General features: G+C 44.1%; 1 protein-coding gene across 10 annotated transcripts in view; it reads right to left on the bottom strand.

Moving 5' to 3' along the window:
- Window positions 1-22,735, bottom strand: part of PPP4R1 (protein phosphatase 4 regulatory subunit 1) — a 1,265,416-nt gene that overhangs the window by 711,811 nt on the left and 530,870 nt on the right. For all 10 annotated transcript variants that reach the window (XM_069613385.1, XM_069613380.1, XM_069613382.1 and 7 more), the window contains one exon: window positions 4,117-4,275. In XM_069613385.1, the coding sequence (XP_069469486.1) occupies window positions 4,117-4,275 (159 nt within the window). The remainder of the gene's footprint in view (window positions 1-4,116; window positions 4,276-22,735) is intronic.

Below are 22,735 nucleotides of genomic sequence, written 5' to 3'. Positions count from 1 at the left end.
GTTGTTGTTCCACTGTGTACCCAGCCCCTGGGAATAGTTAGATCCTCTCTGGGAGTTTTGGCCGCGTGGGCGACGAAAATTACTATTCCCTCTCTGGTTAGGGGGTTTATTGGTTAACTGGCCAAGGGACTTGAGTGTTTCGTATTCGTCCTTGGCATTCTTCAGTGCGTCTTCGACCGCCTTACCAAACAGATCGGTTTCCACCGGTTTGTCCAACAATGATGCCTGGGTTTCTGCCTTAAAACCAGACTGCCGTAACCACGCATGTCTTTTGATAACAGTGCCTTCTGCTATCAATCTGCCTGCGTTGTCTGCGGCGTTGAAGGTTGCTTTCAAAATGCAACCAGACACGGCTCTACCCTCTGGGGAAATCCGAGCTAACTGGCCCTTTAAAGGCTCAGGAGCAGAGGCTATGAGTGCCGCGACTTCTTCCCACTGATGGCAGTTGTAGCTGGCCAACAGGGTGGTGGAGTTTGCAATCCTTGCTTGATAGGCGGATGTTGAGGCTACTTTCCTGCCGAAACCGTATAGTTTTTTGCTCTCCTTGTCGGGAGGAGCTTCGGACGATGACAAGGGTGTTCCAGCCCTCCTACGAGTGTTGGTGACAACTGGGGAGTCTGGCTTCAGATGTCCTCTTATATAGAGAGGGTCAGACTGGGCCGCCCTGAAAAGTTTTTCAACCCTGGGATTGACTGCTCTGGTGAGGTTCGGGTTCACCAGGGACGGATCTATTCTCCGCTGAATGGACTTAAGGATAGGGATGGTCTCGGCAACAGGCCTCCTTTCTCCCACTAACTCTTCTGCGAAGTCCCTCTCCTCCTGGACACCGTGGGTGTCAATGTGGAAGTGTTCTGCTGCGCGTGCGAGAACCTCGTTTAGGAGGGGTTGGTTATCGACCGGGGAGTCGGTAACCGGGGCTTCGTTCTCTACCGGGGAGTCTACTCTGTATGTTTCCGGGTCCTCCTCTTCCTGGTCCTCATCATCCCCATAGTTGCTCGTCCCGGTTTGCTCTTCTACCATGCCAAATTCTTGGTCCTCACCAAAGGAAGCCTCTCCTTGATACAGTGAGTATGGTCTTGAGTATGGTTGTACCTCGAAGGGGTCTGACCTCATCAGTGTTTCAAACCGGGGCTTTTTAACCGGGGGGGGGGGAATAGGATCCTTAGAGCCTTAGGGTGTCGCCCCTTGTGGATCATACGAGATGAAATGTTCTGGATTTTTATCATAAAAATCAGCCAAAGAAGACATTCTTGTCATGACCCTATCTATGTCTTCACTGGACCATTTTTTGGAACTGGGAATGACTCTCTCAGCAAGTCTATGGGATTTATCTTGCGTAGCTTTGCTGGTTTTAGACATATCAGCAGACCTGGTTTTGTCTGTCTGTTTAGGGGGAGTGGTGTGTTTCACAGATGTGGAAGAGTGCAAAGGTTGTTTCTTCTGCTGTTTTCCCCCCTCCCCGTGAGTGGAAAAATGTTTTCCCTGTCCTTTCGTGGCTCCGGAGGTTTTCGACGCCTGGCGTCGAGGATCGGGGGTGGTGACCCTGTCCTTCGAGCGTGGGGCCTCGCTGATTTTAACTGCGGGCTCCGACTCCTGGAGCGCGGCCTGGGGGTGGAAGTCGTCTTCGTCTTCCGACGATCGAACTTCTGATATCCTAGGGAGTGAGGCACTCTTGGCAAGAGTGGATGATTGCCTGGAGTCATGCGGTGATCTTGATCGAGAGCGCCCAGAGGACACCGAATCGGACCGTTCTGTTTGTGCCTCTTTCCGAGAACTCGACGTCGTAGTGTGTTTAGTGTGTGTAGTATGTGAAGCGCTTGTGTCGCGGGGGTCTTCCCCATAGCCGCCTTGCCGGACGACCTTCCGAGGCCGGGAACCTGCTTTCGGCTGTCTTTTGACGCCGTAATGCCCTCGCCGTCCGAAAGTACGGCGTCGCTGCCGTCGCTGAAGGCGCCCTCCGCTGCCATGGCCGCCTGCCTGGCGTGGTGGGCCCAATGCTTCGTCGAACCGTCCTTAAGTGTCTTAGGTTTAAACCTACTACACGCTCCGCAGTTCGCTTCGGGGTGGTCCCTCGGCAAGCAGAGATTGCACGTGGCGTGCCTGTCGACCCAAGGGTATTTGCGATTGCACTTGGGGCAGAATTGAAAAGGGGTACCCTCCATACGCACCTTGAGGCAACAGGCTGTTAAGTGTAGGAAATGTATAAGGTGTACCTATATACCAAGAGTGTAGAGTATGTACCACCCCCCACTCTCCCTACTTGCAGGGCCGAGGCCAGAGGCCTTCCAAGGCCCGGCCCGAGGCCAGAGGCCTTCCGAGGCCCAAATCCGTCGTGCAGCAGCCGACGGTCGATTTCTTCTCCAGCCGGCGTCGAGTGTCGAAGTTAGACATTGGGGTGGGGAAGGATGTCAATAGATTATTATTTTAAATTTTTAGCAAAAGTATGGCTAAGGCCAGGGGACTCCGCAAAATTCTTCCGACCAGTATGGCGGAAAAAAACAATCTGAGGATCCTAGACGCGTGAGGGATCTTGGGTACAGTGGACGTCACACTAGGGATAGTATTACTGGCACGCCCTGTGTCGACGCCCATTTTCGAGTTTCGAAAAACAAACTGTAATACTCCGCAGCTTCCACTAGATGTCGGCCTATGCACAGCATGTGATCTAAGCAGATTCCACAAGCCTCAGAAATATATATATATATAAGAAGTCCTGGAAGGGAAGTACACACGACAGTTGGAAGTGAATGCAATAGAAGTCCAGGCAGTTTGAAGTGCATAAAGAGTACTGGCAGGGAAGTAGTTGCAAACCTACAAGGAGCGTTATGCAAATACAGTGTTTGTTAAAGAAGGAACTTTTGTCAAAGAAGGATTTACAAGGCTGTACGGCTGTGTACCCAACAGGATTGTTGTGGGTCAAGATATACATCAAGAACCGTTAGACATTTGTGATACCAGTGAAGCATGCAGAAGTCACCCTCGGGAACTAAGGTATTTTCCCTTTTGGAGAACATTTACCTTGGAGCTATTTTATTTTTATTTAAGAACACTTTTGCAAATACCAGGTTAAAGTAATTTCCTTTCTCACTGTATTATTTTGTTAGTACAAGGGTCCGGATAGAACGTTTTGGACACAAGAATGGCTTTTTATTTCTTATTTCTTGACAAAGACAGATCCTTCGGTTTTGGTTTTCGGAAGGAAACACCTCCTAGAGCAGGGTCAGAGAGGCATTTTCTTAAAGTGTTTACGTTAATAAAAAAGTCTTTAACCAAAAACATGACAACTTTGATGGCTTTCATTTCTGATTCCTCACAGCATGCACCGACATGAGACGCTGGTCCCCACACCTGCCTCCTGCCAGTCAGATGGTGGTGGCCATTGACAGTGCCACTGCATCGGGTCCCCACGTCCTGCGCCTAAGCACCTAAGCTGCCGTCTGTGCCCCAGATCCTCCCTTGGCCTGCCGGGGACAAACACCAAAAGGTGCGGGACAGTAAGTGGCAACACTCTAAGCCCCTTTCAGGGGTCTTTCCCTTTATCAGATGGAGATGCTAACTCCATAGGCTGGGTATGTCTCAACTACTTTCAGTTGTTGTAGTGGTGATTCACTGCGGTTTCCCCTCTTCGAATACACAGACGCCATGTTCAAATTTGGATCCAATAGCAGACTTGGTAGTCTGTACCTTTACAGAGTAATACACGAGGGGACATAATGGCAGTAGTGTATTTGTATTATTTGTATGTAGTGTGTCAAAGGAGCATGTGGAAGTGGATGACTGACCTTTCTAAAATTTTTCCACTTAGTCTGAACCATGTGAATGCAGGGATATTTCAGGAGACTACAAACATTTTAAGCATATCATGAGCATGCCTGCAAGATATGTTTACATCAACTTTTAAAGATGGGTATGGATGGGTCAATAAAATGTAAGAGAAGCTGAATCAAACTATTTTGTGCAGAGGAACATCTATAAAGCAGAGATATGAGAGTTCATGCAGCCTTTAGCAGGATACACATTTCTAAAGCAATGTGCACTTCCGATTCAGAAACTAACCATAGCATTTTTCACACAGCTGATAAACTTTTACTAATTATTTGGGCACAGAACTCTTACCCATCTTGAAGGATCACTAATTAAATTAATAAAAAGTGTTGATAATTTTGTCCGACGAAGTTCCTGCGAAGTTGCACATGAGACCGCCATGAAGCATTCAGCACACGCTTTCCTGACACCCCAGACATTATCAGAACAAAGCTGGAAAAACCTTGGGAGCTGTACAAAAACAGTGGAAAATGGGGTTGGTCAGTCTGTCATAATAAGAACAGGACACATACTTTAGTACTTGCAGTATATGATGCATCTCTCAAGCAGGTGCTGAGTTCTTACTACTTTAAAAGCTAGAAAACAGGTAGAGCCACAGACCACACAAAATTAGCATGATCAATGGCAAGATAAATGCATCACTGTGTGACAACTAAGGCATTGAAAACACCACATTACTTTCTAGTCAAGCCTTCCATTACAATAATCTGCAGGGATGAGTTTTAAGATGAACAACGTAAACTGTAAAACTGTTAAGACAGGTTGGTAAGAATGGCTAAAAAATAAATAACTCATTCAATTTATTTAGCATGTGTTTGAAGTTTGGCATCTTGTAACTCAACTGGCTCACCCGCACCCCATCACTAAGAATGGAAGAAATCATTGACATGCATTTGAAGTGTTTAATTGTGAAAGCAAGTATATACGGGAGGATTGCATGTTTGAAGGGAAGATTTTGTCAAATGTAATACAGATAACTCTGGCCAGGTGATGATGTTGTTTGCATCACCTGCATGATTTCGAAATTTGGGCTGAGAGTACCCTGCAAGTCCAGGTCCACCGGGGATTTTGTAACTCCAGAAGACATACAAGTGTGTCAGTCAGTGATCTGGTTTGTGACGTTTTGCAAATGTGTGCTTGTATATTCTTTGCATGCAGGGGAAGTACACAGCGTTAGTGTTCATCTGTTCCATTGGTGAGAGGGTGTTTTTTCTGCGGCACACTGTGCTATATCTGTTAATTGTGTGGTAAACATGCTTTATGATGTGGACTGCTGCCGTATGAATGATTTCTATACAGTTAACTTTTTGCATGTGTTGGCTGAATGTCAAATACGATTTACTCTCATGTGAAGAATACTCATTTTTACACCCTTGAAATCACATTTACTCTCAATGTTTAAAAATAGCGAGTACAATACTCCCACCCCAAAATCTCATCTGGGGCACTGGCTGTCAGACTTAACTTCAGGAGGGAGCATGGGCTACAATGAAGGTACAGCTATTGGAAAAAGCCACAACTAAAGACAACACCACCATACTGACACAAATACCCTTATTACAAGGGGTTGAACATACTATCTCTGAGATGAAAATAAGTACTCGGTTTAAACAGGACACACAGTAGAGCATAGTGTAGTTACAAAAATAGTACATTGTCAATAAAGACCCAACCTATTATTGACCCTAAAATTAAAGCTCCATACCTGATGGTAGAAACTATACATATAGACTTTAAAAGGTGAGCAAACAAGGGGACCTTAGACTAGATAAACATACAGTCATGCCATAACATTTGGGACCCAAGAAGCTGCACAGATAAGTCACAAATGTCCTCCTCCAAGCTAGTACACAATATACATAAGAAATATGCACACAAAGTTGTACAGCTCTGAGAGGTAGATAACAGGTGTACACAATGTCAAACAGAGCCAGGAGAGCTACTCAAATTCAGGATGCAATTTAGGCTAAAACTACATAGGCCCAGGATTACACTGCAAGGAAGGACACCCAAGTAGCAAGTAATGATACAATGTACAGTCAGAGGCAGGAGTGTAATACGCAGATTTAAAAAGTCTAATAAAGTCAAACATCGTTGCAAAAAATCTCAGTACTATTGGAAAATCTAGTAACCCAGAACAATTTCACGGTTTCAGGTAAATTGTAACAATAAATATGAATAACACCTGAAATTATTATTCAGGCAGTAATACTTGGTCTTAATATACGCAATAAAGATTGCCCACGCTTACAGCTCAGGAAAGTCTTCATTCTATTAAAGACAAGGAGGCGAGCATTATGCTATACTTTCTTTATTACTGCCATAATTAGCTTTCCAAATTAAACTTTTAAAAACTACAAATTTTGGGTTTAAAAGTTCTGCAATCCAAGTAAAGTCTCAAAATTTTAACTCCAAACCACAACTCCCATGACTCTCCGGGGTTTGGTAGTCCTGACCTCTCCTCCTGCACCTATCCGCATGCAGGTCAGTCCTTAAGAACCCTCAACCCTATGTCCTTTCCTCTTTCTTTTTCTTTTCCGAACTTGTCTTTGAACCGCAACAGTCTCAATGCCAACTAGAAAACGATCTTCAAACTGTAACTGTGACTTCGAACTGTTGAAGCCTGAACTCCTTGGAAGAAGGTGCTTGTGTCCACATTAATCTCCCTGTTTACGATCAGGTCGCTTTTTGATCGTCTCCTACGAGAAATGGAAAACAACACACCAGAGCGGGTATCCAACAAAGTTGAACATTTAATACACAATGCAAGAACAATCTTTGTCCACAATCTGGGTGGGATATGAAGGGATACTCCTGCTGAAAACGCTCTAGAAGCCATCGCGCCTCTGGCAGAATGCGCGCCAAACTGAGCTAGGTCTATCCCTGCCCATTGCATTACCTCTTGCACCCATCGAGCAATTGTCGCTGCAGCTACCGCATGATAAGGCTTTCTACGCGCTATTAGCAGTTGAGTTACTCCCTGAGGCCTTAGGTGTACTGTCGCCGTTTCATAATCCTTAATGCACTGAGCTACGCACAGTGTCTTATTGTCTACAAAGTAAGGGTATTAGATAACTCTGGAATCTGAGTTTGTTCGCTTAGCTATGGTGAAAGCTACTCCGTCTGGGTAAAAAATCTTTCTATCGATCTCCAGAGCTTTCACGTCTGACACTCTCCGGCACGCTGTGAGACATAACATTGCTAGCTTTCCTGAAAGCTGAGAACGAGAAAGATGTTCGTTCTCTGGCCATGCCAGGAAAAGTTGGAAAACTTCTTTGACATCCCACAAAACTGCATATTTCGGCTCTGGGGGCCTTCTGAGTTTCATTCCTCTCAAGAGACGAAGTACCGTGGGGTGCTCGCCAATGGCGGCATTTTCTACTCTGTCATGTCCTGCTGAGATTGCTGATCTAAGCACTATCATCCTGAAGGCGTTAACTTCTTGAAATTTCTCCACTAAGAAATTGAGTATTTGTACTACAGGTGCAGAAACGGGATCCATACCATGCCCCGAGCACCACCAGGTCCAGCTCTTCCATGCTGCGTGATAGCTCCTAATGGTGGAAGGCGCCCAGGAATCCCTGATGCAGTCTGCAGCGAGCTGTGAAATGCCTGGCATTTCCCACTTTCTCCTGAAACCCTGCAGGCCATCAACTGCAAAGTGTTCGCTATTATCAATGGGTGTCTCTGCCCGGACAGGTCGAGCAGGTGGTCTAGATGGTGAGGAACTATCCTCGGAGAATCCGTAGAAAGTTCCATCGCTACTGGAAACCAGGGCTGGGACTTCCAGAAAGGGAGGATTATTACAAGCTCCGCTTTCTCCCTCTGAACTTTCGCTAACGTCCTTGTGATCATGAGGAACGGTGGGAATGCATAGTGGAGCGCTCCGCTCCAGGATTGGAGGAACGCGTCCGTACCAGCTGCACCCGGGTCTATCCTCCAGCTGAAATATTTCTGAGTCTGCACGTTCAGTCTGGACGCAAACAGATCTATGTGGAGGGGACCCCAGAGTTCTTGTAGCTTCTTGAATATTTGTGGGTGCAGTCTCCAGTCGCTGGAATCCACTAGATATCGTGAATTCCAGTCTGCCACCTCGTTGAGGGTGCCCGGCAGGTATTCCGCCGTGACTGTGATCTGGTTTTGAAGGCAGTAGTGCCAGAAGTCTTTCGCTAGTTCTGCTAGCATTTTGGACCTTGTGCCACCCAATTTGTTGATGTAGCGCACTGCGGAGATATTGTCTATCTTGAGCAGCACGCAGCATTTGATTTTGTCTTTTGTAAATGCGCGAACTGCGAATGACCCTGCTATTAACTCGAGACAGTTGATGTGAAGGTGTAACTCTTGCTCCAACCATTTCCCTCCTGTATCTATGTGTTCGCACCGTGCTCCCCAGCCAGATCTGCTCGCATCGGACTCTATGATGATGTCTGGGGAATCCCCGAAAACGAAAATCGCCCGGCCATTCCAGGCTTCCATATTCTGGAGCCACCATTGTAGTTCGGTCACAGCGTCTGGATCCAGAGTCACTACCTGATGGTAACCTAGCCCTCCTTGTAGGTGTCCTATCTTTAACCTCTAACGCTCTATAGTGGAGGGGCCCTGGGAAAATCGCTTGAATGGAGGCTGCAAGCAAGCCCACTACTCTGGCGAGGTTCCGTAGGGAAATCACTTTCCTCGCTATCACTAGCCTGAGTTCCTTCTTTATTGCCTTCACTTTGCGAAGAGGAAGTTCGAGGGTCGCTTTGCGCGTATCTATGTTGAATCCTAGGAATTCTAGAGTCTGGATTGGTACCAACAGGGATTTGTCTAAATTGACTAAGAATCCTAGAGATGTTAAGAGAGAAAATGTCCACTGGACGTTCTCGGTGAGGGTCTCTTTGTCTGGGCCTAGCACGAGAATATCGTCTAGGTAGATAATGATGCGAATCCCTCTCTCTCTTATGGCACCTGCTACTGGTCTCATTAGTTTGGTGAATGCCCAGGGTGCTGACGCTAGGCCGAACAGGAGACATGTAAAATGCCACGTCTCCCTGTTCCAGCGGAAGCGGAGATATTTCCGAAACGCCTGAGCTATCGGAATCGTAAGGTAAGCGTCCTTGAGATCAAGCCGGGCTAGTCAGTCCCCTGTACGCAGGATATCTCGGAGCAGATGGATACCTTCCATCTTGAAGTGATTGTACACTAGCCATTCGTTTAGACCTTTTAGGTTTATGACTGGTCGGATTTTTTCCCCTCTTTGAACTAGAAATATGTTGCTGAGGAACCCTGGTCCTCCTTGAACATCTCTTTCTATTGCATTCTTTTCTCTTAGCTTGAGCAGTTCGCTGTGCAACAATGCTGCTTCTTCGTCTGCCATGTGAATGGGGTGAGGTTCTGATCTCTGAACGGGGTTCCCTACAAAATCTAACCGCAGGCCTACTACTGCTTGTAAAACCCATGCATCGCGCGATAACGCTTGCCACGCGCTCAGACAATGAAGGGTTCTCCCTCCTACTTTTATGCCTATCGCACTCACCTCCTGAGACATTGGGCTGATGGTAGGTTCCTCTCCCTCTACGACCTTTGGGAAACCTGGATCTGGTCGGAAAGAAGGTATCTTGTTGTTTCCCTTCCCAGTATTGGGCACGCGGCCCTTGAGGTCTTCGATGGTAGTTGAATCGACCGGACGGGCGACCCCTTTGGCGTCCGGTCCCGTAAAAAACACGATTCGGGAAGATCTTTTTTATTGAGCTTTGCGCTCTCTCCAGAGCGGAATAGGTGCCCACAAACTGTGCCATTTCTTTAGTGAATGCTTTGCCGAATAATAGTCCTTTGGCGCTCTCGCCTGCTTCGTAGGAGGCGAGATCACTTAGTTTATTATCTATCTTTAGCAGAACTCCTCTTCTTCTCTCGGAGGAGATTGCACAATTCGCATTGCCTAAGAGACACACTGCTCGTTGGGCCCAATTAGCGAGTGCGGAGACGTCCAACGGGGTACCAGTATCTTTTGCCTTTTCTGCCAGGTCCCGCCAGATCGAGGAGCTTGTCCTGGCACCCTCGCCAATCCCGATCTACTCCCTTCCTTATATCTTTCGCTGATTTAGTCACAAAAGTGACCATCTTGGGGTCTAGATTTGGTGTTTCTGTTAGTTTCCCCCGGTAAGTCTGGTCTGGGGCATTCTGATCTCATACGAGATTGTACGTCTCGTTCCAGTGGTTTGCGGATGTGCTGCGCCATATACGCTGCCACTCTAGGTGACGGCACCCACTCCTAAGATTTCGGGTGCCTTATTGTCTCCGGATCAAACTTGTCAGTGGTATTATCCACCTCTTGTGGATCGATCTCTTCCTCCACCTGTTGAAAGGTGTCATTCTCACCCTTGTCGTCAGGCATATAGCCTTCGTCGTTGTCCCCTATATTTTCCACCCCTGGGGTAGGGGGGTCGATCCTGGCATTCTTTTTTCTTTTCCAGGAAGGCTCTCTTTAGCCTAGCGACAGGGTCGCTCATTTCTTGGGGAGCAGTATCCTCCCTTTCCACATTGCTCGGGGGGGGGGGGTCAAAGAGTTCTTGCTCTTCCGAGCTGCTTTACGCCCCTCAAGTTCAACCCCAGTGGGGTGTCTGGCTGACGGTCCCTCTCCGGGGCTCTCTGCTCTCCTCTTCCTGGCATGCCTTGCTTGCTGTTCCGCCAAAATAGCCTCCAGTACTTCTAACCTCTTAGCAATAGGTTGTACTCCCTGCGAGACTGCTTTAGAAAGCGAGTCTCCCAGCACCTGCTTAAAGCTTTGGGAGAGGTCTGTCTCCTGATTGTAAGGACTGTCCTCCCATTCTTCTTCAGACCACTCTGGCGAAGTGGATGGTGTCTGGCCAGGGCTTCTGCTTTGAGCCATGTTTAATATTGGCAGAGCCAAATCTGTGTGTCAGCCAAGGGGTCTGGATCTGCTGCTACTCTCACTCGAGCTGTATAAAGCCCAGCTTTCTCTGTTGTTGTATGTTCAATACCAACGTGAGCAGCTGTATCTATAAATATAAATGCCCCTTTTTTTTGTAAGCTTGGAGGCCGTGTGTATGACGCTTCGCGATCGCACTTCCAACTGTGCGCGCGAGCGTTGGACGCGCAGGGAAAGCCGGGAGATTATTCCTTCTCACGCTCCCCTGGGTCCTAGTGCTAGTCGCGTCTGCCGGCGCCACCACGTAACATGGGGGAGCGGGGCCGGCTGCTTGAGGCGAGCGAATTTCACTCGCGGCGTCGGCTCCGCCTCTCCCCGACAACCGAATTGGCTAACCGTATACACGCGCAATGATGAACGCGATACTCTTGCATACGTGACGAGACGAACACGCTTTAAATGACGGTATTTATCATCATTATTATTTTTTTTTATAACCGCGCTAAATATGTCACGCATCCACCATATAAAATGCCTAAGCTGCGCACTATGACTAGGCAAGATATACGATATTACACAGCTTGTAAAGCCAAACAAATAATTAGCATAGCAGCTTAGTAAACTGAGGTACTTATCTCTACAAGGCAGCAAAAAAGAAAGAGGAAAGGACCTAGGGTTGAGGGTTCTTAAGGGCTGACCTGCATGCGGATAGGTGCAGGAGGAGAGGTCAGGACTACCAAACCCCGGAGAGCCAAGGGAGTCGTGGTTTGGAGTTAAAATTTTGAGACTTTACTTGGATTGCAGAACTTTTAAACCCAAAATTTGCACCTTTTTCAAGAAAGTTCAGAAAAACATTACAAAATGTGTAGTTTTTAAAAGTTTAATTTGAAAAGCTAATTATGGCAGTAATAAAGAAAGTATAGCATAATGCGAGCCTCCTGTCTTGTCATAGAATTATATAACAAAATACTGCCCACATTTTATCCAAGGGGTTATTATAAATTTGGAATTGTTGTGAAATTGAAAACTGTCACTGTACACAAAAGCTGCCTTGAATTAAAAATAGTGAGTAAAGTGTTTTACAATTGTGAAACTAAAAATTTAGTTTACATGATAATGTGTCCATGTGGTAAAAGATATTTCAGAAAAAATGAAAGAAAAGTGAAAACATGGATCATAGAACATACAAGTTTCTAAAAGAATAAAATGTAGAAACCGCTGGTGGTGAACATTTCTATAATGAGGGTCATGCATGCAATGAGTTTGAGTGGCCAATCATCCAAAACATTGTGGGACGAGACCACAAGATCCATAAATCAGAAATAGAGGAGGGAACAGGAATTCATATTTTTTTTAAACGCAATGGTAAACATGACCTTTGTACATAGATGTAACAGATTATTGAATACAGAAACAAACAGGAGGTTGTGGTGCAGTATGGACATACCGTGTTGTCCCTGGTAAGTCGTCTCTAAACCCACGGGGGGGAAGGGTGCTACTCACCATGAGATCGACCCGCAGTGTACCACTCTTAGGGGGACTATCGGGTAGCAAGCTCACCTCCATGACCTCCTGGGAAGGGGCACCCCCAACGGAAGCAGTGACGACATCCTGGGATTCATCCCAGTAGCTATAAACATTTTGGAAGCACCTTATGTAGATCAATCTGACCAGGCTTTGGCACTTACTAAACTGTTCCATCATTCCAAAGGGGAAAATGCCAACACGTTATTAGTGGCCCAACTGAAACAAATAAAACCACAAACTCAAAATGCATCATTTAAAAACACAAAGGGGGATATTCTTATGAAGAGGAAGAGAAATTCAATGTATACAACCTTTTTACAAAGATTATATATAGAGGAAAAGACAGCACCTTCACAAGCACAAAGAATTCCTCAACCAGTGACTTTTCTCAAGGCTTTCTGAAGATGGGGACATTTTGAAAACACCCATTATGCCCAATGAAATAGAACAAGTTATTTAATATTTCCTGAAAAGTGAAATGCTGGGCTGGATGGGTTCACAAATGTTTTTGTATAAGATTTTATAATTTACTTGTACCACACAGCTAGCCAAATTGTTTAATTAACTGTTACATTGAGATGCTGAATCAATGGTGGAATCTCACAACTCTCCTAAAACCAGCCAACGACCCACAGGACTGCAATTTCTATCACTCCACTCTCCTAAATAGTGATGTAAACATGTTCACCAAAATCTTAACTAATGACTTGATGGAAATGCTATCGAAATTGAGAAAATGCAGATCAAACACGTTTTATTACATCTGCTCCACCTACAATAACATCAGGGGAATGGCTAATTGATTAGAATTGGGCACCGTAACAGGTCAGAGATTTGTGTTACCAGAGTTTACACGAATAAGGCTTGTGTGAGCTTAACTTGAGTGTGAGATATATATTTACCCACTCAGCAGTACTTACCCCACATCACGAAACTGCACTTCATCAAAACCAGCAAAATGGCTGCGCAGGCTCGTTTGAGCACCACTGTCTCACATCAAAACTACGTTTTGCAGCTACAAAAGGATGGATGCACCATTGGGCAAGTTGGGACAGGGAGTACCCCGAAAAAGGCTGCCAGGGTGTGTTCTTGTATGTACTAAAGAAGCAAAGTGAAAAGCTGTGCTACTTTGCTGCTAGCCCAAAGGTTCCCAGTGAAAAAGGGAAATATTTTACATTTAAAATGAGGCCGCTCTGATGCTCTTTTCATCTGTTCTACATTCCTCTGCTTTTATCAGTAAGGCCCTGCCATGCCCATCCATATTCAGATTGTGCCCCAGCAGGAGAGAGCATTATTCCTGAATGGCAGGCTGTGTCAGACCAAATCTGGGAAATCAACAGGAACCTCATTTCAGCTGCACGGAAAAACGCTTGACTTTTGGGCTACTAAATGTCAAAAATCACTGCTTCAAAAGAAACCCTAGCTCTAAGGCCCAATGTCAACTTCAGTGGATCTGGGTCTTAAACAGATTGCTGTATGAGAGAAACTGACTAGGGCTTCAAAACCATGAGGGAAATTCAGATTGGAGAGAAAACCTTCTGAAAGGGACATATCAGTAGACTTCACCACATGTTTAAATTTGCTTTTGCAAAATAAGAAATAAGAAAAATACCTGTTTTAAAAGTGTATGTTGGATAAGGCCCGGTCCTGTCCTAGCAATGTAAAGGGTTTTTTGCTGGGAAACATATATGAGATGTTTTATTTCAATATGCTTGCTTCTAATTCAGAACAAAATAAAATAAAGAATTAAATGCATTGGTTTGAGGAAGCTCCAGAACAGGTGTTGCTGGCTAAACTGAGGCCTTCCCCCAAAAGGAGCCATCATAAAACTTCTGGGACATTTTTGAAAACTTTGAATGGACCAAGACAAAGAAAGATTGCACGCTCATCAGACTTTTGTCTGTGCTTCAGCTTGAGACAATAGATCTGGGACACCTACGTGTGAAGTGGGGGAAGTGGCAAACATTCAAACTGGGAAACCCCATGGCCACCCTGGGCTGAAACTGACAGTTGTGGTAGCTGAAGAAAAAAATTGTCCCAGTTGAAGGACAAAGGCTGACCATCTGTAGGAAAATACAATTTGATGAATTCACTTTTAAGACTTAATTTTGTAACCGGACAGCGCAGAAATGTAATAGTTGTACAGTTTAAATGTGATTTTCGTGGCTTCTAAATAAGATATTGCGGCCGTCCATAGCATGTACGGGACACAAACGCCAGGAGAAAGTAAATTATGGGGAAAGTACATACAGTGGAACGTTAAAAATGTATACAAGTATGCCCTATGATAATGTGCACACACACCTCCTAGAATTGTGGGATTTTGGGTGAAGCGCTGCTTACTAAAATCGTGAAAAACTATTAGAAGGGCGAAACAATGGCATAAAGATCTGGGAGTGGGAACACCATGCTCTGTATAAAATATGTAATCTGCTTATGTAAATTGTTAAAGTCCCACAACTGTACAAATGTGTAATTTATGTTAAGGATGATTTTTGGCAAAAAGGACTGTGGGAAGGATTTACACCTCATAAAAACAAACACAACCTCATGAACTGAGTCCCCTCCTAGAGGAGGCAACCAACATTGGTTGACCAATCTGGTGCTTGGGGGTAGGTCTAGTTTAGTTCTGCCCAACTATAAACCCGATGATGTCACCCGCTTTATATAAGTGGTGGGAGCTCACAGGGACACTCTCCTGAATTTCCAGCACCTGCATATCCTGACATTCCAGATCCACCTTTGCAAGATTCCAGACTCTACTGCAAGGCCAAAGCATAGCTAATCCTATCCCAGCACGGCCAGAACATAGCTGATCCTATCCCAGCAAAGCCATTGATCCAGAAAACCCCACTAAAATCCTGATAACCAAGGGGAAAAGCTGTGGTATTTTTGGGAAGTATCCTGTGACCAGACCGGCTTTTTGCCCACTACCTGCATGCCCGCTGTACCCTTGCCATCATCCAGTGACCAGATTTGCCCAGCTCTTTGCTGTTTGAGTGTGCATCCGCTATCCTGTGACTAGAACCTTTTGAGTCCAGAATCCGTTTGTCCCAAATTCCAAACTCCAGCGCCGATTGCATTTCCCCCATCCCATATCAACAGTCTACCCATATTGATACCTTGTCTTGGTCCTACTTTTTAAGTAATACTATCCATATCCTGATTCCTTGTTTAAAACTGTTAGAATTCTCTGTGCATCTTGCCCTTTATTTCTAAGCGTTAGCACCACTTTTCTCTTCATTTCTGTCTTGCATAGATTATACGTCCTTAGCAATATTTTGATAAAGTAATTTTCCCTAAAGAAAAGGGGTACACTGCGTGAAGGGTTACAACTGCATAACTTTTATATTCACGGGTGGTGTTCCTCTTTTCTAGCGATTAAATCTTGTGTAAGTAAAACTTGTCCTTTTTCTTTCAAAACCGACTTCCGTTTTTTCACTTCTTTATCTTTTCAAACCCGAACCTCCTTTTATCATGCAAATCTCATCTAATTCTTCAGCTATAGCCATCCTTTCACTTCTATATTCTCCCTGTGATGTGCATCTATTCCCCATCCCAAAAACCGCATTCCGATTAGGATTATTTCACCCGTTTTTCTTAAAAAACGTTTGACATTTTTTTTGACATTTAAAACTGCAATTGAGAAACATGCAACTTTCCAACAAGTGATTGGCTGCATCGTGTTCAACTTGCTTTTGAACTTTATGTCTTTTGTGGATACCTTGCCTTGTGGTTGCTAGTGTTTATACATTACTGCTATTGTGAGAAAACATTTGCCTCATTGATTTAACTGCACATTCATTATTTGTCAAAATTCTGAGTGTCATTTTATGCCATTGCAAAGGGCTTTAAAATCCTCTTATTTTGTGAGGGAAGGTCGGATTTTGATTCTGTTTGCAATCTCATATCCCTGACTCCCTGTTGCTTCTTTCTATCCACTCCAAATTCGATTCATTGGGGCTTGGGAGAGCATTGCAGGGAGAAATCTTAACTCTGGTGCTATCTACCCGTATTTCAAAACGGTCTATTCATTTGTGCTTTGGATATGTTCTTGTAGAAGGTTAACCACATGTATTTCAGTGGTTTTCATTGTAATTACCACCCCGTTGGTGATTGCTGCCCAACATAAAAATGTGTGCGATTTCTTTGAATTTTAAAACAAATAAATGTTGCATTCCCACAAACCGGCCTGGTTCATGGTCCATTGTGACTCGGGGGATTTGTAAAGGGTGTGAGAGACGGGTTGTGTGCAATCTCAAATCAAATTCGTAGAAAATAAAGAGAAAGTATTCTAATTGAGCGCTACATCCTAGGCTAAGGGCAAGAGTCCTGATTCAGTGCGTGACGCCCGGTTAGAATCCTTCACAAGGGTTTATAAAAAGGAAGCCTTATTTCATTTGGTTTTGGGCCTAAATTACAAAATTGATCTTGTCTAATTTCCAGATTCTTTACACAAACATTAAGAAAAGCAAAGCCTTCACTAATTCTATTAAGAATAGGGGTACACGCCAGGTATACACACTGTCACACCACTGATCTTCGCACTGGCCTTAGAGCCACTATCTAGCAGGCTATGATTCAAGAGAATGATTCCATATTAGGATAAATTCCTAAGGGAAGAACCATAAAATAGCATTATCCGATATATTTTGTTCTTGAGCAAAATCTCGGAATCTTTGCCAAATATACGCTCAGTCGTTGAAAAATGTCAAGGCGTGCTCAGGATGTATAATCAACTATGACAAATTGATAGAAATTAATATAAATTAATCTAACCAACTTATGGAAGAAAAGCAATCTATATTCCCCTTTAAATGGTGGACGGATAAATTGAATTATTGGGGCTTAATCTTAACCCCATCATACAACATATACAAAGCAACCTGCAAAGTATGTTAGGAGGACTGTGCAACATTTCTTTGTGGGAAGAATAACACAATCAAAAAGTCCCTTCCGCCAAAATTGGTATACGCTTTTCATGGTCTTCCAGTTACAATCCCTTCACATAGTATCGTCAGACTGCAATGGAAGGTTTTTGCCTTTATATCGGTTAAGAAACATCCTCGAGTACCTCGGAAAGAGCTTCCCCAGGGATTCGGCCTCCCATCCATGAAAAGATGCCCAATATGCAGCACCAATCCACTCTTGACTTGGCGAGAATGATTAGACAACAAAAAAGTGGATAGATCTGGAATGAAGGACCACTTTCTTAGCATTGGGAGACCTCCTTTTCTTCTCAAATAAAGCTAGAGGACTTGGGAGCCAATCACTATCGTCATATGAACTGACATATCGAGATAGTCGTAGAACATGGAAGTTACAAGCAAATATTTCTAGTACAGTGGGCAAAGGGCCGAATCCTGATTATACACCCGACATGCATAGGAACACATTTAGGGCCTGGGGAGAGACTCAATCTAGGAGAACCATATGCAGATGGAACCCCATTGACCTTTGAAGAGTAAAAGCACAAGTACTCAATTTCAGAAGTAGAACGATTTCAATACGCTCATCTTGAACATTGGATTATTAACACTGGTACAAAAGAAAAAGGCTCTACTACGCCCAAAGAGCTTGAGTTAACATTAGTCGTGGGAACAGCAAATGGCCAAACAACTAAATGCTATAAAAACTGCAACTGATTTGGAATATCTAGGTTATATGCATAAATATGAGTCGTATTTAGGGACAAATTCCAGAAAATTCCTGGGCCCAGATATGGGAAAGAGCTAATAAAGCATCAAGTTGTAAGAATTAAATAACATGCTTACAAAGTCTGCCACCATTGCATAGATCTTTATCGCTAACATGGGAGGAATAAGAAACTCATCTAAATGTCGGAGGAGTTGTGGAGGGAGAGGTACCATTGGCCTGGTACATTTCACATATACAGAGAAAGGACATTTTAGCTCACATAAAAGGAAATGACCTGAGTCCAATTGCCAAAAGACTCAAAAGTGGTTAGATTGCGGTACTTCGATAAAGAAGAAATGTATCTGCTACAAGATGCCATTACCAAACTCCTAGTATTGGCCCGTTTGAATTTAGCAGTTGTGGAAATTGCCACTTGCACAGTGTTAAGTCGCAGCAGCAGCACTAGGCCACCTGTAGTCAGACGCCCCCCCATTCACCAGCTTCCATGTTGCCTGTCCCAAGACAGCAGATATGCTAGGACGCAGAATGACGCCATTCCATGTCTCCGCTACTCGGTATAATAAACTGTACCGCGAGCAAGAACGGTTGCATCGCAACGTTTACTGTTTTGTCTGGAGTCGAGTCTGCAGCCATTCTCCCTGCTCTCCTGCCTGAGAGCCCCTGGTATTCTCACGTCATTCATCTGCTTCTTCCTGCCTTGTTCCCAGTTGACTAGTTCCTTGCTTGAGGCTGTCTTGAGGCTGTCTTCCTAACTGATGGCAGGAAGCCTGGTTCGTACCTTTTCCTTCCTTGTCTATCACTCACACTCATGTATCTCTTCAAGACATCTGGTGAACTTATTGTGACTACTGCTGTACAAGCTCTTCTTCAGTGGACATCTTTACCACCTTTGCAATGTTCAGAAGTTTGACTCTGGGCTTTTCCCAGGGACTTAGATCACTCAGAACCAAGGTAGCTTCACAGATGGGCCACCCTTACCTATGCGAATCTCCCACCAAACAAGGCAATGGAAAATTTGCAGCCTGCCCTTAACAGACTGCAACGCCAATGTATTTGTATTTATTGAGCTCCATACACCAAAGCTCTGTGAAAATCACGTCACAGTACAATTATTATGTAAATAACAAATAACCAGACAACTAAAGAAAAGTTTTGAGAGCAGTTTGAAACAAGAGGATATGAAGAAATAGAGCTGACAGAAAATGCTGACAGAAAGTGGAAGTGTGTTCCAATGAAGAGGAACAGTTCAAAGAAAAACAGATGGAGAGCGAAGAGTAAGAGAAGGGGAAAAGGAAATCAGAGAAGAAAGATGAGGAGCAAAATTACACAGATTTAAAAACGACAGACAACTGAATTTAAGATGAGAGTGAAAGGATAGCCAACCAAAAGAGGAAAGTGAGGAGCAATAGTTGCGTGCGACAGAGAAAAAAAGACAAATGGAAGAGTTGAAAATCGACTTAAGATGGACGAGACAAGAGGCCAGAAGACCAAATATGATAGAAGAGCAATAAAAAAGACCAGGCAAAAATAAGAAGAAATTAAAAGCTTAGTCGCATGGTAAGTAAGAAAAGATCGAGCTTTATGGATATTAAAAAGTCGGGCTCGACAAAAGTAAGGAAATATGAACAGAAAAGGAAACTGGAGAATCTAAATGGAGACCAAGATTACAAGCGGAAGAGGGGGTGGAAAGAAGAGAAGGGGGGGGAAAATAGATGGGGGGCTTAGAGGAGGAACAGGAAAGAGGAGAAGCTCTGTCCTAGAAGAGTTAAGGACAAGATAATGGTCGGACATCCAGGATTTGATGGCCAGAAGAGACATGAAGTTGAATGAAGGTGGAAAAGAAAAGGATAGAAAGAGTTAGGGGTCATCAGTATAGAAATAGTGAGACAAACCAAAAGTGAAAATGATTGATGCAAGGGGAGAAGTATAACGAGAAAAGGACCCAAAATTGAACCTTGAAGAATACTGTATTGGAGATGTAAAGTAGAACAATTACCAGCCCAAGACACGGAATAAGTACGATTGGACGAATTAGATTGAAATCAAAGAAGAACAGAACTGGGGAGAAAGAGAAGACAAAAGCAAGGCATGACCAACTTTGTCAAAAGTGGCAGATAAATCAAGAAGAAATAAAGAAGAGTGCTTTGAGTAATGTACAGAAAGAAGAGAATTACAGACAGAAAGTAGTGCAGTCTCTGGTAGGTCAGAAGGAGGACAGAGACTTGGGTTAGACATTTCACTGGTTATTTATTAAAGAATGGTAATAAAGCCTGTCTATACCTATTCTACAGGGCGTCCCTACCTATCGAAACGAGGTAAGGTGCTCATCAGTGGAAGTCCATAATTGATAACCGGCCACTGCCCATCTTCAACCTATCTGATCCGACCACTATATTTAACAATTCAAAACATTGGGAATGTATTCCTTCACCAGAAATGTGTTGCTTTATGGTTCAGACACTTTTTAATAGATAATCTTCAGGTAATCTCTAGTGACCGCTGTTATCAGTTTGTACAGTTAATTCGTTATGGTTTTAGAGTTTTGGTTCTTAACTTGATTTATTCTAGTATAGTTGATCCTTCCCTCTCCCCTTGAGGATTTTATCCAACAATGATCTTCACCTTCTGGGCTATTTCTTGGTTTCCTAAACAGTTACGTTTTGATTCCCGGTTTCTCCTCTTCTAAATGTCTTTTCACAAAACCCAGCTTATTTTCACTTTCACTTTGTCTGGTTATGTGATTTTGATTAGGCCATTTTGGTATAAATCATTCATTGGATCCTTTCCAAAATATATGTTCTGTTCTCTTTGCACTGGCTGTACAAAGCTACCTTCTAAACTGAAAAGAGTACAAGTGTTCCAACAATGACTCTCATTCCCTTTTATGTTGTTTTCTCTCTCGATTGAGGAGAATGAGCATTCTCGTAATGACTTATATTCTTTCTTGGGTCTCTCTCACCTTATCCCAGTTACCTTTAATACCTGGGTTTAACCTCAACAGGATTCTCATTTGGCGAGGATCAGCTTCCTTTCCTTGTGGTTTTGCGTCTGGGGTCTTTACGCCCGCTTATTCTCTCTTGATTTGTCGTGGATGGCAATCTGGTCTCCCCAGAATCAGCTTGGCTTCAGTTGGCCGTGAAAAAGGTTTTGGCGCAGTCATGAAGGCCTCTGGACCACCACAGACTCTCTGCGATCGCGCCACCAATCTCGCCTTCCTTTTCCTTTGTCTCAGAATGCCACGTGTCTGGCTGCAGCTTGTCTGACCTTGTTATGGATGGGTGACACACCTGTCAACACCCTATCTCTTCTGACTTGAAGACACTGCGAGTCTCGCTTTTGCTGCTCTACAGACTCAGTGTGTGTTTCTCTCCTTGAAACTTGCAGGCTTTCAGTTTATTTCCCCCAGACTCATTCCCTTGCTAGGCTGACATAGCCATGGGGCTACCCCTGCCCAAATAACTCTGCTAATTTTTTATGGGGAAACTGATCAGTCCTTGAGACTAATAGTACTGGTAAACTATGCTCCCCCTTTATGTTACATTTTGCAACTTTTTATCATTGCACACAGCATCTTACAATGCAGTGCAACGGGAATTGTAAGGAAGGCATGGTATCAAATAGTGAAGGCAGACAAGTGATCACAGTTCAAGGGTGTTTATTGAACTTCAATGGGTTGGTTGAACGCTTATCTGAACCTAAATCTAAGGATGGGAGCAAGCTACGACCATCAAATAACGCAGTCCTATTCGAGTCTGTTAAAATAAAATAACCTATACTAATAAACCTATTGCCAATCCTTACTTCTAAATACAAAATGGTGTGGGACAATAATGTATGCAAAAAGGAAAGTGTTCAAGAAATCATATGTCAGGATAGTTGAGCAGTTAGCTTCCCGTCCCCACGTTTTCAGCAAGGGTCAAGGCGGCACGTTCGATGTTTGGCACACTCTGGCTTCTCTGCCACGAGGATACAGTTCAAAGTATAGGTATCAGGGCCTTCTGCCAAGGCCTCTTTTCCAATAACAGTTTCTTACTGCAGAGGGCCTGTCACAAAAAACAAGAACCAAAGTTCCTTTCTCATCAGGATTTTCACATGCACAAGTTCTCGCTTCCAGTGTTCATCATGGGTCTCCCCATCTTCATGTTTGGACCCCTTTTTAAACACAATGTTTAAAGTTGGTCTCCCACGTTTGGGCTCGGAACCCTTTAGCACAATATTTACATTTGGTCTCCCTTGTTCGGACTCGGACCATGCAGTCACTTTCTAGGTTTTTCTCTTAATATCAAAGATCGAAGACTTTAGAATGTGCAATGTATTTCCGGCTACCCGTCTATCCAGTGACCTGCGACCTTGTTGGAATCCAGATTTTGCAACCCAAGGGACATTCTGTTCCTTTGATGTGATTTTTTAAATCTAATTTATAAGACTTACATTGTACCTTGTGAGTCTTTTTGGTCGCCTAAGAGACCAGCTGTACCCACCAGCCAGAAAGTATTGAATATATTTTACTTAAAACCGTTGCAGGACCACTTCAATTCACTTCACACAATGTTCTCATCAACCTCCTACTTCCTTCTTGCGCTCTTTATACAATGTTGCCGTTTGCAACCTTGACTTTAGCACAAACCGGTCTTGCATCAGTCTCCCCAACTCACTGGCTGTGTTAATCTTACTGGCGCTGCTTTAATCTTGGAGCCAAGGACAGAACCACAGAGGCTGCTGCTCCTCCCTGACTTGATCAGTCATGCAGGAGAGCTCTGGGCAGCCATTCCATATAAGGTGCGTAAAAAGGCCCGATATGCAAAGAAATCTTGTCAATACGGGCCTATTCATTCTTCCTTGCGAACCACTTACACA

Source organism: Ambystoma mexicanum, chromosome 5p (assembly GCF_040938575.1).
Source record: "Ambystoma mexicanum isolate Mex_15411 chromosome 5p, UKY_AmexF1_1, whole genome shotgun sequence".
Taxonomy (NCBI): domain Eukaryota; kingdom Metazoa; phylum Chordata; class Amphibia; order Caudata; family Ambystomatidae; genus Ambystoma; species Ambystoma mexicanum.
The sequence above is the reverse complement of the archived record's forward strand: the minus strand, read 5'-3'. Positions and strand labels throughout refer to the sequence as shown.